Genomic DNA, 19602 nt, shown 5'->3' on the forward strand with positions numbered 1-19602 from the left:
CATGCTCATGCTAAATCATTGAAATAAACGAAACCTTAAACTGAAGCGGAAGCGTACCTGAATCCATCTGATCTAGTGCACGGGAAGATCGCAGCAGGGTCTTCCAGGGTACGTACGGCGCGCTTGAGGTCTCTCTCTCAGATGGGGAAGAGGAAAACCCTAGAAACCAATGTTTCAGGCAACCATTGCACGACCCCAGGGACCACTACCATTTTATAATAAGGACAATTACGGATTCTACCCATCAAAGAGTCCGTAATTCCGTACCGGTATCTATACATTTCAAAATTACCCCATACCATCTAAAATGACGTAATATCCCGAAATGCAATCACTTAAGCAGATATTTACATTAATACAGCAATAATGTCTGAAATTCCTCATAGACATATGTCGGCCCACCAAATGATCTTACAGATAGCTGTCAAGCAGAGGTTCAATAGAATCGCCTACGTCCGTAAATCAACTCTGTAAATTCTCAGATTTTATGGAGCTGTTAACAAGGAGCTATCAATTGTTCTAGTGCCGCCTATTCTCTAACGCTGCCACCATAGAAGGTAGCATGGGCACTCTCCCACTGCCTGTCGGTGTGGACGCTGGGGATCCAGGCGTCAGCAAAGACAAGCAAGAGGAGGAAGAAGGCAGTGAACTGCTTCTTCCCTGTTTTGTAACTGCTGCACATATGCCTTCTCTCTTCATCAGTTTATTTCTTGGTGCCTCCTTATTAAGGTCTTGGCGTCAAATATCTTTGAACCATCCTCCCTCTCTAAAATCGAGGAAGCTACCTTCTTATCCAGGGACTTCAAATTGATTGCCGGCAGCTGCTGTTGGGATCCAGGAAGAAGGATCAAAGGTCATCATTGCCATCTTGGGTTTTCTAAAAGGGAATTACGGTTTCTTCATTATCGGGTGATTTATTTCTCATCTCCCTTGTTTTGAGATTATTGTGAGCATGATTGATCGTGTATATCCATTCCTGTGAATTATGAAACGAGGGATTGATTGGCTGCTCTTAAATCTACGTCTTTCCTTGTTTGTTGATTGTTGTTTTCGATAATATGTTTCTGCAACTTTGTGAGCTATGTTTGGTTCCTTGTTTTCTATTATTCCATGGCAAATAATCAGCAAGAGACTAAATAAAATTCAAGACGTCTCAACAGCAATAAGCAAAGCAGCCAGCCTAGCCTCTGAAAATCACCAATACCCTCTTGAATGGCACTAACTACTTAAGTTGAGCTAAGGCAGCTTCCAAGGTTGGATGTATAAACGGGAAGATCAATCATCCTGACAAGTCATATCCTAAATTTGATAATTGGCAATCTGAAAATGATATGGTGATGTTGTAGCTCATTAATTCCATGGAACCCTTTATTTCAAATTTGTTTATGTATCAAGAAACTGCAAAGGAGATTTGGGATGAGTTAAAACAACTCTTTTCTGAACAAAATAATCTCGCACGGGTCTATCAAATTCAAGTCGAGATTGCCAATCTTATGAAGGGTGACAAGCCGTTGAATCTTTACATAGAACTCAAAAGCCGATTTGATGAACTTATGCGACATAGGCCTACTTCAACTGATCCTGATACACACAAGATCTGATTTGAGGAAGACAAAATCTTCAAGTTGTGGCAGGTTTAGGAGCTGATTATAAAGGTATTAGGAGTCAAATCCTCAATACCACTCTGCTACCTAACTGCAACAATGTCTGTCAAATGATACAAAGAGAGGCTGCACGAAGACAAGTTATGAACTCCAATACCAAAACTAAAATTTCTGAAGAAAGCTGTGAAAAAATGGCGTGCGTTGCTCAAGCCGACTTTGTCAAAGGGGATAAAAAAATTCTGAACACCAACAAACCTCCCAATGCCAACTTCAACTATCAGAAATGAAGAAATAATTTTAGATGCACCCACTACAAGCGGTCTAGTCACACTTGTGAAAAATGCTGTAATCTGGTTGGGAGACCAACAAGAGACAAAGCGACATCCTCCACCAATTCTGTGGCTTCCACCAATCTTGATACAGCCAACTTTGTCACCAAGGATGATCTTGAGATTTTTTTTTCAACTGTTCGCAAAGACCAATTTAATATCATCTCAGCCCACCAACAATTCAGAAGGTAACAACTTTGCTTTGACCGCTACTTCAAATCGTCCTACTTGGATCGTAGATACAGGGGCCATTGATCATATGTTTAGTGACTTAACAAAATTGATTAATCTTGACAAAACAAGACAATGATCATTCTTTACAGCTGATGGATCGCCAGTTACTGTTGAAGGATACAGTGAAACAATATTTTTTAAGAAAGGGCAAAAATGTCAAGTTTCATATATTCCAAAATTGTCAGCAAATCTCATGTCAGTAAGCAAATTAACCAAGTCTCATAACTGTTTGGTTGTTTTTTCCTCAAAAGATGTGATATTTTAGGATTGTGTGACGAACAGAGAGATTGGTAGAGGGCATGAGCAGAATGGGTTATACGTGATGAACGAAAATTGTTGCATCCTTATGGTGAATGATAAGCAAGACCGACACTCTGACTATTGGACCTGGCATGTCAGACTTGGTCACATCTCATATCAAAGTTTAACTCGTCTTATTATAAATCTTACAGTTGAAAATAAATCATGTGATGCTTGTGAATTTTCTAAGTCTACGAGATTACCATATCAATCTTTTACTGAAAAATCCAAGGATATTTTTGATTTAGTTCATTCTGATGTTTGGGGACCAGCCCCAGAAGCGTCATACTCTGGATTTAGATATTATGTCTCATTTCTTGATGATAAGACTCGCATGACTTGGCTATTTTTTCTTAAATATAAGAGTGAAGTTTTTGGTGCATTTAAAGATTTTTCCAAGATGGTACATACTCAATATGGAGTAAAAATTAAAAAACTTCGTTCTGACAATAGAAAAGAATATGTGAATGATGCTCTTGAAACCTTTTTAAAGGGAATGAATACGACCTCAGTATTCTTGTGCACAATAAAACTGAGTAGCTGAACGAAAAATTATGCAACTTCTGAATATTGCTCGATCTTTTATGACTTACATGCATGTTCCCTTTTGTTTCTGGAATGACACGATTGCTACGGCCTGTTATATTGTCCACAAGGCACCAAGTTCCAACACTGAAAATCAAGTTTCTATAGAACTTCTTCTCAATAAAAAAGTTTCTATAAAGCATCTTAAAGTTTTTAGATGCAAGTGTTATGTTCATACACAAGAAAAATTTAGAAACAAATTTGAAAAACGTGCCATCAAAAGCATCTTCCTCTGCTATTCTAGTAGAAAGAAGGGGTATAAATATTATGATCCAGTCACTAGAAGGTTACTTATATCTTGTGATGTGAAGTTTTTTGAACAGGAATCTTTTTTTGATCATCAAAGACAAGGGGAAATGAATGTGGCTAATCCCATCAAGCAACCCACGCTGCCAATTGGTTGAAACCAGCTATGAAACTCCTAATGCTAGAAGCAGCCCATATTGCCGATGGTTGAACTCCATTTTGAACTAGACAAAACTGTCTCAAATACCTCAACCGTACTTCCGCCTCTAGGAACTCAACAACCCGATACCAGCATCAACCCTCTCACACTTCCCAACAAACCAAATTCCAACTTTAGCAACTCAAGCCAACCAGAAAATTCCACTAGACGATCCACCTGGCCTACTAGACCACCAACAACTTTAGCAACTCAAGCCAACCAGAAAATTCCACTAGACGATCCACCTGGCCTACTAGACCACCAATAGCAACTCAAGCCAACCAGAAAATTCCACTAGACGATCCACCTGGCCTACTAGACCACCAACAAAATTTAGTAACTATTACACCTATCTTACAATAAACAAAAACCATTCTATAGACCAATACCTATCATTCGAAAATCTGCCCATTCACTATAAATCTTATATCCTAAATACATACTCCCAACACGAACCAAAAACTTATGAGATGGTAAAATCTGATTCAAAGTGGCGCAATGCAATGGAAGAGGAGTTTGCGACACTGAAAAAAAATCAGACGTGGGATCTAGTTCCTCTACCTGATGGCAAAAGGTTGGTTGAATGCAAGTGAGACTATCAAATAAAATATAACAGCGATGAGAGTGTAGAGCACTACAAAGCTCGCTTAGTTGCCAAAGGATTCACTCAAACCAAAGGTATTGACTATACTGAAACCTTTGCTTCTGTTACAAAGATGAGTTCTGTCCAAACATTAATCTCAGTAGCAGCAAACAAGAAATGACTTCTCATTCTACTTGATGTGAAAAATGTTTTTCTTCATGGTGAACTCAACGAAGAAGTCTATATGGAGGCTCCCAAAGGCATAAAGAATGAGCACAGGTACGTATGTAAGTTGAAAAATGCTCTATACGGTTTGAAACAGTCACTGCGAGCTTGGTTCTCTCGTCTCAGTGATGCACTTTCAAAATTGGGATTCAAAAGAAGCAGTGTTGATCATACTATGTTTATGTCTTTGAGGAATTTTAAAATTTGTATTTTCCTAGTCTACGTGGACAACATAATAATGACAGGTGATGATGTTGATTTTATGCCACGCGTCAAAGACTATCTTAATCAGCTATTTGAAATCAAAGATTTGGGAATACTAAAATTCTTCTTAGGGATTGAAGTTGCACACTCAAACAAAAGAGTCTTTCTTTGCCAAAGGAAATATACGTTAGATCTATTGAATGAAACAGAATGCTTGGGTGCCAAACCAGCAGAGACAGCTCTTGAAGCAAATTGTAAATTAAGAAAGATGAAGGAAAACTAGTCGAGAATATTCAAAGCTTTCAAAAACTCGTTGGCAAGCTCATATATCTAACTGTTACATGACCAGACATATCCTATGTCGTAAGTCTGATTAGTCAGTTTATGAATTCTCCTAGATCAACTCATATTGAAGTTGCCCATAGAATCTTGAGGCAATTGAAAAGAAGTCCTGAAAAATGAATTTTAATGAAACACGATCTGCCACTAGATGTCGTGGGTTATACTAATGCAGATTGGGCAGTGGATCCAAATGACCGAAAATCTACATCTGGTTTCTGCACCTTCATTAGAGGAAATCTTATAACTTGGAGAAGCAAAAAACAATCTGTAGTTGCTCGATCAAGTGTTGAAGCAGAATATAGAGCTATGGTTGGATGTACATGTGAACTTGCTTGGATTAAAACCCTTCTAAAGGATATGAATATTGATATACGAGACCCTATAAAGCTTATATGCGACAATATGGCTGCAATCGATATCGGGGCAAATCTGGTCTTTCATGAACAGACCAAACACATTGAAATTGACTATCACTTCACTAGAGAAAAAATTCTAGATAGGACTATCGAAACTTGTCATGACAAAAGTGAAAATCAGTTGGCCCGATATTTTCACCAAGAGCCTTGCATGTGAGAAGCATCAAAGCATTGTAAATAAGTTGGAACAGATTGACATCTGTCCTCGAACTTGAGGGGGAGATTGTTGTGAGATTTGTGAAAGAAGATTGGTGTTGCCAAAAAATCAAGATCAGCAATATTTTCCAGTTATGATGAGAAGGAAGGAAATCTTATTTGTTTTTTTGGAAAGATCAAATAACCATCCCTTGGTTATCGTCCTATTCAAAATGTATGAAACCCCCTTCTTCTTATTGATTGTAAAAAAAAAGCGAGGATAAATAAAATAGCAGCCTCTTCTTCCTCCGTGGACGTAGGCCTAAGTGCCGAACCACGTAAATTTGCAGTTGCTCCCTTCTGTGTCGCTTCTTTCTTATGTTTTCTAATATGTACAACTTGAAGGAAGCATCAGTGCTTATGCTTGACACATCAATTTTGTTGAGGGGAGCAAGCACACATTCATTGGTGAAAAATCCCACTTTCCTGGAAGAATTGTATACATCAATTGATAAAAATTCGCTACCTTTGTCCATACGATTTTTTTTAACATAAATGTTAAATTGGGTTTGAACAAATTTGCCTTGTAATTCAAAGGTTAACCGTTGTTTCGTCAGCGCTCAAAGCTTTCTAAGTCCCATTAGAACAATTCCAATAAAAATCAGCTAATTTTTATAAACAGGTCAACCATTAGGTTGAATCCAAATAAGAATATGAGAAAAGTTGTATGATTTGCCAATTTAAAACCATTCAATTTGATTAAAATAGGTTTATGGAAATAATGGAGTTGGTTATACAGGTAAAGCTATGAATTTTTAGTTGCAGAGGCCGAACTATAGTTTTAAGATTTTAAAAGAGGTTAAAATATAATTTTACAAAATTTTTATATTAATTAAATCATAATGTTTAAAAATTTATATATAAAATTTTGATTTCTTAAAATTCTAACGTGCCATCTTTTTGGTATTTTCTTCTATCTTAGATTCCATGCTGATAAAAAGGTGTGTTTTGAAAAATCTTACTAGCATGGATAATGCATGCTACATATTAAAAACCAAAAGTCAAATAAAAATAAGTTGATTTTAAATCTATAAATCTAAAATCTCATACATATTTCAAATCCGCAGAAAACAACCACAACTTTACTATTGAAGCGCAAAGTATCCGGCGCACTAACCTTTACCATGTTCGACTTCGGCCCCGATTTTGCTCCATAAAATCTACAATTCTACATTTGACTCTGCACTTTCGCTTTCTAAATCGAATCCAGATCCAGTCTCATATGAGAAACCCTAGAAAAGGACATTATAGTAATTCTCTATCACAACGAGCTAGGGTTTTCGCGGGGACGCCTCGTTTTATAACCCCTCTTTTTCTTATCCTTCTCCGCTTCTGTGCTTGCTTTCCCTTGATCGATCGGCCATCACGCCAGCCGGTAGAGATACCCACCGGAGTTAGACGCAGAAGATGGCTGAAAGAGGAGGATTTGGCCGCGGCTTCGGCCGGGGTGGCCGCGGCGACCGCGGCAGAGGTGGACGTGGAGGTGGCAGGCGTGGGGGCGCCCGCCGTGACGAGGAGGAGAAGTGGGTGCCGGTGACGAAACTCGGTCGCCTCGTCAAGGAAGGGAGGATCCGAACACTGGAGCAGATCTACCTCCACTCTTTGCCCGTGAAGGAGCATCAGATCATTGAGACTCTCTTGGGCCCCCAGCTTAAGGATGAGGTCATGAAGATCATGCCCGTCCAGAAACAGACCCGTGCTGGGCAGCGCACCCGATTCAAGGCCTTCGTCGTCGTAGGCGACGGCAACGGCCACGTTGGTCTCGGTGTTAAGTGCAGCAAGGAGGTTGCAACCGCCATCCGTGGTGCCATCATCCTGGCCAAGCTTTCTGTGATCCCCGTGAGGAGGGGTTATTGGGGTAACAAGATTGGGAAGCCCCACACTGTTCCCTGCAAGGTCACCGGCAAGTGCGGTTCCGTCACCGTCCGCCTGGTGCCCGCACCCAGGGGTTCCGGGATTGTCGCGGCCCGTGTGCCCAAGAAGGTGCTTCAGTTCGCCGGCATAGAGGACGTCTTCACCTCCTCCCGCGGTTCCACAAAGACCCTTGGTAACTTTGTCAAGGTACTGTTTTCAACTTCTCGCATTTCTGCTTCTTTCCTTTTATTTACTAGGAAACGTGTCTTCTTTGGCCTTTTCGTTGTTGATTTGAGTCAATGTCTAAGCGAAAGCTTTGGGAGTGTTCTTTTGGGTTTAAAACTAAATTTTTTTGACCTAGTGCATTTCTATTTTCTTCCCACTATTAGAGATTTTAATGGGTTTAATTTGTCTCTTTTGATCTTCCTATAATTCTAAAAGAATCACCCAAACCGCAGGTTTGGTTGGTTTCTTCCATTCTTTCTATGAAGATAACTTGCTGTTATTTAAATTTATTTCTGGATGAAGTGTTGTTGCTATTTAACTTACTTTGTGTTGCTTGCTCAAAGATAAACATTTGGCTTGTGACTTTTGTTGTTTGTATGGTGGGCTGTACATTTTTCTTTCGGCAGTTTGGATGTATAAGAATTTGCTAGGCAACTTTTTTGACAAAGTTGCAGTAGTTTTGCTTAACGGAAAACTATTTCTTTCGGTACTCTCCAACTATTGATACTTTTCTTTTTTTAGTTTTTTTAGTTACAGTGAGTTCCTGAATCCTGATCTCATAATGGTAAATAACTGCTTGAATCCGCACCTGCACCCACTCCCTCTCAACCCCACTCCAACCCAGAAAAATAGAGAATCTTTTTAAGCATGTTGAACTCGTGCAGCTTCTTGTCTCTTCATCATTTCTTTCTTTATGAAAAGACCCGAAAATGCCGTTACATAGTAGCCATTACCTATACATGTGCCCGATAATGCATCATCTTGTTGATTAGAGGAAAATAACGATCCAGTTGTCGTGGTTGTTGACTTGCTCTTGCCTACGTATAAGTATGATGAGAAAAGATGGCGTTCTTTTTTGGTAAGCTACAAATGTTATTTATTTTGCCTTTTTTGTGGCTTGTAATTTTTTTTAATACTTATGGATGCCTTTGACTTGGAATCAATCGATTGACTGTGACAAAATTGTTGGTTTGCCAGTTCCTTTTGTTGCTTACATAAACGGGAGGTGTCAAATGAATGAAAATGAGGTTCAATAATTGGATTTCAGTGCACACTCTTTTTATGTGACATATTGCTTTACAGTTTGGTTTTTTGTCTATACCATTTTGAAATTCTGCTAGCTTGCCAAGTTGATATCCATTCTCGGTTCTCTTGTTCAAAGAGCTGCATGTTTGCGATATGAAGAGTGGCATGTCTGCAATGATGTGTTTCTATGATTTGATATTTTTTGTTGCATTTGCTTTTCACTGGTGTCGTGTTGTTAGTATTTATAGTCTCCGCCAATGCTAATGTGTTTCCATATTTTAAGACAAATTGCTTTTCTGCAAATGTGATTTCTTGTGTTGGGGTCAATTTTTCTTTATTATTCTATACTTCAATACATTTCGTTTTTCTGCAAATGTGATTTCAAACTTTGTGCATGTATTATCGCTTTATTGTTGTTTATTATATTTTCTGCCTTGGAATGCCTGTTGCCATCCTTGTTTCTTTCTGATCTTTGACAATGCATATCCTTGTTGGCTTTATGGTTAGGCCTTCTAAGTTGATTATATTTCATCATGATTGATCTCAAGAATAAACTTAGGAACAAAAAATGTGTTCATCATCATTGATCTCAAGAATAAACTTAGGAACAAAAAATGTGTTTGAAAGTAATTCTATGCTACACTAAGAAGGATATTATTTTGATCATGATGCCTGATAGCTCATAAAGCAATATTTTTACAGTTGGTCCTTCCAACTGGTGATGGGTGGTTGCTTTCTAAATGCAAAGGAATGTTTTTTGTTTCGTCTTGCAAACTGTGGGTCTTGATAACGAGTAATGGCTAGTAGTTTCTTTGATACTAGCCCAGAAAAAGGCGAGGCTGTCTCACAAGCCTTTGTTCATGGAAAAAAGTATCCGTTCTTCAGATAAGTTTCTGTTCATCATGACTTCTAAAATGCGAAATAGTTCATGTTTGATTTCAGAACGTGCTTGCTTGCTGTTTTAGTTACTAGCCTTGCATTATGTTGTGGGTTATCTCTGTTCGCTTATTTTGGAGTTTTTTCTTCTGAGACTTTATGAATCGTTGTTTTTTCCTGGCTTGCAGGCAACCTTCGACTGTCTGTTGAAAACATATGGTTTCCTTACACCTGATTTCTGGCGAGAGACTCGATTCACAAAATCTCCATTCCAGGAATACACAGACTCGTTAGCAAAACCTACAAAGGCGATAATTCTTGAGGATGTTGAGAAGGATGTTGCGTGACCTAGTTCTTGTGTTTGAAGATTAGTTTCTTTTTCCCTTCTTGCTTGAATCAGTGGTACAGCAATTTTGGTTTGCCAAGAACAGATATTTTCTTTAATATTTCGGCTGAATCTTTTCTGGAACGTTATATGTTCAGAGTTTGTAGAATTTGTCATAAACCCGCCCTATGCGTTTTGTTTTCCTTTTAAGCGCCCTTCTTCTCACGGATTTCTTTCTTGCGTTCTTCATCTGTGCTGGCAGAACTGTGGCATGCGCACGCTCATCATTCTAGTCTGCCTGCCGAAGCTGTGCATGACAGATTAATCTTAAGAGCCTCCTCTGGCTCCCTTACCTACATGGATGGGGCCTTTCCAGATCTTGCAAACCGTTTGTTATCCCTCTTGTTCAAAAGCCTTTCCTATGGCTGAATAGGTTCTTTTTTTATTCACATGAAGGTTGTAATTCTTTGAAATTGTGCTAAGGGGTTTGGGGTCAGTCGTCTTGTTGTGAATCGTTTGACAGGACTGAGGACATATCTAAGGTTTTTAAAAATAAAACACAGGTGGAATTGGAGTCACTGCTTGGTTTTAGTCAACGGGGGAAGCTAACAGAAGATCTATAGAGAAAAATGGTTGTTCAAACTAAGAAATCTGTTTTTTTGCTTTTCTCGTTCTTCGATGGAAAGCTAGAGAATTAAGTACAGTATGGTTATGTTTGACAACTTTCCGCAACCTGGGTCGAGGTTTCCTCTGGCATTGTTAGAAAATTTTTATGATAAAGTCGAATTAAAGTTTTGAAAAGTTTTGAAATTTTGACCAGGCCGAAATATTATTTTTTAAAAATTTTATATAATATCATTTTTTTTAAATTTTATATAACATAAGTAATTTTTTTTTAAATTTACATATAATTTTTTTTTTTTAAATTTGAGGTAAATTTCCCTCTGCCCTTACCAACCTGCTGTAAGGATCCTGTATTTCCATTCACAATAGAGAAATATGTTTTACCTTCAACAACTTCTCATCTGCTCATCTTCGTCGATATGACCATTCATAAACATAACTCTTGGCTTGTTGATGGTGATGCTAGTCACCATCTATGCTCACCATCAAATTTGATTTCAAATATTGTCATATTGAAACACCTTTTCCAATTCGCTTACCTGGGAATACCTTAGTTTATGCATCACATTTCAGTCAAGTCGCGCTTTCTTCGTCAGCCACTCTTCATGACGACTATTATGTTCCAAAATTTGGATTTAATCTAATTTCCGTAAGCACATTAACTAAGCAATTTCCATTTGTTGTGTTCCACGTCTGGTTTTTTGTTGGAGGACCTGAAATCGCCTGAAATCGAAGATGACGACTGGGGCAGGTTATGAGAAAGGAGGACTCTACATCTTTTGAAAGGAAAGCCTAGAAAACAATTTGCAGATCGGTTCTTTTGTCCTTAGTTCGTCTTTAAAGCCATCCAATGTTTGGCGTCTTAACTTAGGACATCCCTCAGTTTCTCTGTAAATAAAATGTTCTCAACTGTGATTCAAACATTCACACCTGACCAACATGACAAACTAATGTGGTATTGCTCAGTATTGCAGGGCAGATAAAAATGCAATTCTTTGAAGTCATTAAATTGTTAGTACAGTGTGGGCGATCATATAGCCAGTCGGGTACACACTGGGTTAGTGTGTAGGTGAAAGTTTGGTAGTCGTTTTTTACAGGTACTATGCCATTAAACTACAAATAATTATATGTATTACTTTCAAGTTAAAAGGAATAGCAGTAAGTTAAACTAAGACCCCAAACAATTCTATACTCTATGAGTATACAGCTCTCCCTTTTATGAATGTTACAACAATCGGTCAGACATTGACACCATAATCACATCATCAAACACCGCCACACATGTCCTGTTCTATTTGTCAAAAGAAATTGACGTTTGAAAGATATAAAAGTAATGTTAGTTGCACACGCAGTTGCATGGTGGGTAACGTGTACATGCACTGGTACGTGCCTTCAGATAATTTCTTTCCGACGCAAGGATAATTAGCCTACAACAACAAAAAATGACCATAATACCCTTGTCCGTAAAAAGTTCTCGATATAGGTGAAAAAAAGTAATGAAAACCTAAAAGGTCTGAAAAAACATTTGGTTTTAAAAAGTATTAAACTACCTTAATTCTCAATTTTTTTTTGTTTACATGCACCCACCCAACTCACTCTCACCTTTTAATGATTGGATGAACCAACACGAGCGCATGGAGGACAACAGTGACTAAGTTCCTGGCTTTTTTTTATAAAGCATATATATATATATATATATATATATATATATATATAAAATTCTCTTGAGAAAAGTGAAGGCGTAGTAGGGTGAATCGTGATAACAAGAAATTAAGTGAAGTTTAGTGCGGCAGCCTAACGCTCCGTCCTGGTAAATGCGTGGAAATTTCCCGAGAGGTCTTCTCGATATGCAGAAAATCAACCTTGGGAAAGCCACTTGGTGTCGTCTACGATCGCTCTCGGCTACATTACAGTATAAAAAGGGGTCCGAGGCTCCAAGCAAGCTATTTCTGAAAGCAGGCAAGGAAGAGAACATCTTTGTTTGCGAATGGTGGGTGGTGGGTGGGACACGAACCAGCTGGGGCTCCGTCCTCGCGTCCTTCATGTTCATGCCAAAGACTACGTCCCCTTCTCGCCCCGCAGTCCGTTGATGCAAGTGTCAAACAGGTTGTTGGACGTTCTGTACCGGTACGCAGGTCCGGATGGACGAGGCGGGGCAGGAGTACTGGTATGGGAGCATCACCAGGATAGTCTAGCTCATCACCATCTACCTGGCCGCCAGCTCCTCCAAGCAGGGTGGAGCCAAGGTAAGGCCCCTTGGCTCCATCTCAAAATTTGTTTTTTTTTTTAAATTTAAATGTAAATTTTGAAAAATTTCATTTATTCTATATAAAAATTTTAAAAAATGATATTTCGATCATAATCAAAATTTAAAAACTTTAGTTTGAACCCTTCATAAAAAATTCATGGCTCGGCTCCTGTCTTCACGTCTGCCCGCAAGCTGCTGAGAGCCAATCGGGACAAGGACACAGATAACTTGAAATTGAGTGAGGACGAGTAACAGGAGATCACGGTTGAGTTCCAGGGCATCACCATCTGGTGGTCATCCAACACCACTTCTTCTTGGTTCTCCCCTTCTACTACAGTGATCCCGAGGAACACAGGTAGATAAAATCACACTAATTATCAAAGGGATATTTTTATCTCAAAAACACTCAAAATTATATGTCCTTTTTCAAGCTTACTTTCAAACTCTAGATAAATCAATTTTATGGTGGGCAGAGGGTTAATCTCACTGCAAAGCACATCTTGCCCCTAGGGTGTATCGAGCTTTCTATATGCTTTGACTTGCATATACAATATGGAAGCATAACCCTGTGCGGGTTGAACTGGAGACACATCCTATAATGCATCTCAAGCCACCCGTTTGAGCTGTGCCCCTTAAGCCGATGAATCTATTTTGCCTGCCAAACACATAACATGACACTTTGATTAAAAGCTACTACTTTCGAGTCAAAAATTGTACGCTTTCTTCTTAAAGCACTTAAAAGATTTGTCTCAAGCAAACGACTTTGCTCCATGCTTTAAATTACCCTTTTTAGTTTGGCAGTTCTTTTATACATTTGGATTTGTTGTTTCTTAATGCATGCTTATTTACCTTTGCAAAGTTCATTTGATATACCCAAACAGCCTCTACCGGCGTTTAATACATGACGGGAGAAGTCATTGCCGGCTTTTTAAAACAATTGGAGAGAAAAGTTATTTAAAATTGAAATTTCACTATTAATTAAACAAATTATACATCAAAAAAATGAATTAAAATGAACAATCAATGGCCCTAAAGCTAAATTTTATATAATGTTATGACTCTACATCTATATCTTTACTTTTTTTTTCTTCTTCTCTTGCTTTATTTTCTGTAGAATCCATCAAGCAGAATCACAATCATGACAAACTGTAGAAGATGTGGAAAAACAGACTGCCTTTGCCAGATACTTCCAAGCTGTAGAAGCCACTGTCAGTTATTACTGGTCTATAGTGCTAAGGGTCTTCATGTCAATATTGTCAGTATGATTTACATATGCAATGTTGGAGACGTGGGTTGCCTTGCCGTATCCCCACTCTGCAAAGTCACCACTTCCGTTTGGAGTAGTGGAGTGGAACCCGTCAGTCTTTTAGTCTATGATATCCCCACCATACTGAACCGAGCTAGCCCAGTTTCTCAAGCTAATGAAAAGAGAGCTAGGCCAATAACCAACGTCTTTGCCTTGGAAGCGAAACCACCAATCATGTGTTTATATCCTGTTAAGAATCACACTTTGAAAACCACTGTTGCTATTGTTTGTGATAATGATAGATGAGCTAAGGAAGAACATAGTTACCTGAGATATATCATGTCAATTATACGTTAAGGCATAACTGCATAAGCTTGAAGGCTTCAGCCAATGCTGCTACCGCTGCTAACTGTATACCATACCTTTTTTTTTTGGGCAGGTTGTTCGGTTCATGCTTCCACAGTCAGCTTGGGCATTGATATTGGAAAACGTTTGTTACCATGCCCAAGCAATGTCAATGGCTTGGATGCTGTGATCTCAAGAGGAAAAGGGATTTCATCTACCATCAGGAGCAGAGCCATAAATTTTTTATAAGTGGGGTCGAATAAAAGTTTCTAAATTTTTACTAGGACTGAAATATCATTTTTCAAATTTTTTTTATAGAACGATCAAATTTTTTTAAAATTTACATGTAATTTTTTTTTTAAATTAAGGTGGGGCCAGGGCCCAAGCGGGCCCCTACCTTGGCTCTACCCCTTTCTACCATGCATGACCATCTCTATTCCCACTTGCAAATAATAATAATAAAATAAAATAATAGGAAAATAAAAGAACATCCTATATTTCTGTTTCATGCCAAGATATATCCAACAACAAAAACATCACGATATTCCAAGGTCAGTACAATGCTGGAAAATTAGAAACTTTTTAGGTATATCCTACTTCCAAGATATCATAGCTTTATCCTTTAAATAATATCAAACAAAGAATCTCTTGCAATATTATTGGACACCACTTCTAGTTACAGATATCACATATATGCTAACTTGTCTTTTCTCATAGGACCAAAATGACCCTCCATTGTTTGGGGTTTTTGAAGAACAAGCTTTGCTGGCATTGGCATCCAACAAGAGGGTTGGATCTAAAACTTTTCAAAGTAGAAGAATCTCAATCATTCAGTTCAATATTTAGTAAAGTCTGTTTTACATAAGGAGCCTGCTTAATGCAAGCTACCATCAACATGAAAAACTACCAATCAAATCAATTGAGAAAGCCAAGTTCTCTTTTCCTCTTTCTACATAGTGACAGCCATTAAACTGATCATGTATAGACAGCCATAGACATGCCATGGCTCAACAACCATGATAGAAAAACAAGAAAAAAACTGGAAAAAAGGCAGTATTGAGTATGTTCAGCTAGAAACCAGTTTGATCTTTAAATAGTAAATCATGGAAAATATCATGCTTTCAATTAATGGACAGAATATATCATAAAGCTTAAAAAGAAAAGGATGAAAAGTATATGGAAGGTAGATCATTTCAAAAGAGTATCCTCATGGACATTCTTTATTAGCAAAAGCAGGAAAAAGCACAATCCTGTGGTCTTAGTTTCTCTTGATTTTCTAATGGGTGGTGGAGATCCAATCAAAGTATGAGTTCACAGCCACTCTCTGATTGTCAATTGGGAATCCTTTTCATGTTTTTTGTAGATCGATAGGAGTGTGCCATGGAAGTCGCTACTTATATGTGTGTGTTTCTATTCTAAAGGGCGTTTTTCTTCTAGGCTGTTTTTTGGCAAAAGGTGTGCTGGACAGCTGGAGGAGTGTGGAGCCTGATCGCAATTTGATAGGCTTCTCAAGTTTTAGGTGAATCATGAACATTATTTGCAATCTTTCTACTATTGGGGGTGTTGTCCCTTTGGAACCATAACTTCAAGGCAGGGGCTCTACCTTTTATCATTCACAATAACTAAAGAGATGAATTGTCGAGCTATTTTTGACCCGGGTGCTTGTGTATTTCAGGACCTATCGACTGGAAAGAAGATTGGTGGAGGCCCTGGAAGAGATGGAATCTACTTCTTGGATACATCCGTTAAAGAGGCGTCACTCTTAGTTGATTCACCTTCAAGTGCATTCCAATGGCATCTCAGACTTGGTCATCCATCCTTTCCTAAACTTTGGTAGTTATGTCCTCAAATTTCTTCTAAAACCTCTATCGAGTGTGAAGTTGGTCAATTGGGCAGGCATAGTTGTACGTCTTTTCCTTTAAATCAAAGTCAGTCTAGCCAAAATCTATTTGATTTAGTTCATGTTGATGTATGGATACCTAGTCGAGTTCTGAGTTGGTTGTCGTCTTATTATTATATGTCCATTGTTGATGATTTCTCTCGAGTCACTTGAGTTTTTTTTATGGAAGACAGATATGAAGCTCCTCGTATCTTGAAATCTTTCATATCGGAAATACAAACTCAATTTAATTCTTGTGTCAAGGTTGTCACACTAACAAAATGCTCTTGAGTTCAAATCTACTTCTCTGCTTGAATTCTATAAATCTCATGGTATTATGGCACATTTTATATGCCCTCATACATCTCAACAAAATAGTGTAGTTGAAAGAAAACATTGTCATTTGTTGGATGTAGCATGCACTATCATGGTTCATTCTCATATGCCTTCCAAATTTTGAAGAGATGCAATCTTAACAGCATGTTACCTAATAAATAGAATGTCATCCTCTTCTATAGACAACAAGATACCAATTCAAACTCTTTACCCAAACAAGACCTTGTTCTTTTTACCACCACGTATATTTGGATGCACATGCTTTGTATATCGACTTGGACCTAGTCGAGATCAACTAGTTGCACAAGTAACTAAATGTATATTTGTAGGACACTCTTGAAATAAAAAATGGTATCAATGCTTAAATCCTATATCTAATCAAGAGTTTGTCAGTGCCGATGTAACCTTCCTCGAGTCTTCGCCATTCTTTCCTACAAGCTCTTCATATCCACAGTCTGAGATGCCCCCTTCTGTTCCACTCCCAATTTCTCCTATTTCACTTGAATCCATTCCGTTTATATCACCCCCCACTTGTCCCAATCCCTCCATTCTGTGGTTTAAAGACCATCTATCATATATTCAAGAAGAAATCTACCATCTAATGCCATTGCACTGTCTCACTCTTGGAAGGTACATAGTTCTGATTTATATGACTTGCATCAGTGTTCCATTGATGTTTCTTATCCTGATGAATTACCTATTGCACTATATAAAGGAAACAAAAAATGCACAATTCATCCTCTTTTTAAATTTGTTAGTACATCTCATTTGGGAGATCAGATATGTAAATTTATTGATGTCTTGTCAGCTGCTTCGGCTCCTATCTCTCATGAACAAGCTCTTTTGGACTCTAAGTGGTACCAAGCAATGAAAGAGGAGATGGACTCTGTAATATCTCGCCATACTTGGGATCTTGTTGAACCCTCATCTAGGGTAGATATTGTCAGCTCGAAATGGGTATTTACTATCAAGTATAACTCTGACGGAATCGTCGAGGGATACAAGGTACAATTGGTAGCAAAATGATACACTCAAATAGGTGGTAACGATTTCTTTAAAACTTTCTCTTTTGTGGCTCGTTTGGGTACTGTACGACTAATTGTATTTGTTGTAGTTCAATATGGATGGAATATGTATCAATTAGATGTCAAAAATATCTTTCTATATGGGGATTTGTCTGAAGTAGTTTATATGCAGCAACCACCAGGCTTTGAGAAATTGGAGTAGTGTACCAAGGTATGTTTGTTAAAAAATGCTATATATGGTTTGAAGTAGAGTCTGAGAGCATAGTTTCAAAAGTTGTGTGAGGTTGTGTCCAAGTTTGGGTTTCATCGATCTCCTTTAAATTATTCATTGTTCATAAAAAGAACCTCAAGAGGTATGGTTGTTATGGTGATATATATGGATGACATCATTTTAACAGATGACAGCTAGCAAAAAATATAAGACACAAAGAAGTATCTCCAACAACGCTTTGTTACTAAAGACCTTGGCTCTCTATGTTACTTATTGGGAATAGAAGTACCAAGAAATAAAGAATATTTAGCTCTTTCCCAAAGAAGATATGTTCTTGATTTGCTACCAGGGACAAGTACGACTGAAACTAAACCAACATTTATTATTATGAATTCTCGTATTCACTTATATGATGATAAATCTGAAATTGTTAACACAAGATTTTCTACTCATATATAGACAAGTTTGTGGTAGTTTATCTTGATGACATTGTAGTATTCAGTGACAACTTGGAAAAACATGTGAGAGACCTGCAGATAGTATTCCAAATGTTGAAGGAAAATGATCTGTATGTAAAGAGAGAGAAATGTTGCTTTGGCCAAAGAGGAATCAGCTTTCAGCCATGTTGTCGTGCATGGTTGGCTATGGATGGATATAGAGAAGGTGAAGGTCATCAAAGAGTAGAACCCACCAACTAAAGTTCAAAAGTTGTGGTCCTTTCTTAGGTTGGTAAACTATTATCGGTTATTCATCAAGGGGTATTCTATGATTTGTTGGCCCCTCACTAATTTGTTGAAGAAGAATCAAACCTGGACCTGGACAGAGCCAACTCGATATGCTTTTGATAGGCTGAAGAAAGTCCCCATGTAAGAGGCCATGCTAAAGCTGCCGGACCACTCAATGTTGTTTGAAATCCATATAAACACCTTTGATTTTGCTATTGATGGGGTGTTAATGTAGGAGGGTCACCCAATTGCCTATGAGAGCCTGAAGCTCAAGGATGCAAAGCAGCACTACTCCGTGCACGAATAAAAGATGATAGCCATTGTGTACTACCTTCATACCTAGAGGCACTATTTGTTGTAAGGTCAGTTTATTGTAAAGAGGGACAATTGGCTACAAGTTATTTCCAAACTCAGAAGAAGTTTACCCCAAAACAAGTTAGTTGGTAGGAAATTTTGATAGAGTTTGACTTTGCACTAGAGTACAAGGCAAAAAGAACCAATGTCGTGGCCAATGCACTAAGTGAGAACGTAGAAATTGTGGCCACTTGAGCAAAGGCCTCTGAAGCACAACTACAGGGTGCTCTCCTCGAGCGTGTTCATGAAGACATGCAACAGGATTCCACAACAAATCACCTAGTGACCCTAACCGAGGCAGGAAAGACTAAGATATTCCAGTTGTATGATGGATTTCTTATCACAGGGCGAATGCATGTTCATGCCAAGATGGATGTTAACACCCCAAATTTTTTCACAGCGAAAGTAAAGCGATATCAAAATTTTACAAAAGAATTGTGAAAAATGGCAATTTCAAAGCTAATTTTGAATCTAAAGAACAATTTAGATTCAATTTAATCCGCGACATGAATCCCAATGTAGGATTACAAGTCTAAACTATTTGCAAATGTCATTTGACATCCAAATCCAATTGCAAAATTCAAATTTTGACTTAAATCTAAGAATTGGATTTAATTCAATCTAGAATGCTATGTGGGACCCACGTGTGGGCCAAACCTAGCCCGTGTGGTCAAGAGCCCCCCCCCAATTAAAAAAAAAAGAAAATATTTCCTTTCAATTAAATGAATAAAAGTCATTTTCAAGGAGAAATGAATGAAAAACCTAGGAAAAGAGAGACATTTATGTCTCTCTCTTCTTTAACTATGTCCTCTTTAAAGATAATCAATTTTCAAAAAGTAAT

At 38.1% G+C, this 19602-nt stretch overlaps 1 protein-coding gene across 1 annotated transcript; it reads left to right on the plus strand.

Moving 5' to 3' along the window:
• The first annotated feature begins 6775 nt into the window (after positions 1-6775).
• On the plus strand, positions 6776-9978 carry LOC116256696 (40S ribosomal protein S2-3-like). The gene is made up of 2 exons (XM_031633111.2): positions 6776-7523; positions 9632-9978. Exons 1-2 carry the CDS (start codon positions 6870-6872, stop codon positions 9788-9790), a joined length of 813 nt encoding a protein of 270 aa, XP_031488971.1. The 5' UTR covers positions 6776-6869; the 3' UTR covers positions 9791-9978.
• Positions 9979-19602: the final 9624 nt, after the last annotated feature.

This window comes from Nymphaea colorata, chromosome 6 (assembly GCF_008831285.2).
Source record: "Nymphaea colorata isolate Beijing-Zhang1983 chromosome 6, ASM883128v2, whole genome shotgun sequence".
NCBI lineage: Eukaryota > Viridiplantae > Streptophyta > Magnoliopsida > Nymphaeales > Nymphaeaceae > Nymphaea > Nymphaea colorata.

Coding starts and splice junctions, on each gene's coding strand:
- LOC116256696 (XM_031633111.2), top strand. CDS start 6,870: ATGGCTGAAAGAGGAGGATTTGGCCGCGGCTTCGGCCGGGGTGGCCGC. Junction 7,524..9,631: donor CCCTTGGTAACTTTGTCAAG/GTACTGTTTTCA, acceptor CCTGGCTTGCAG/GCAACCTTCGACTGTCTGTT.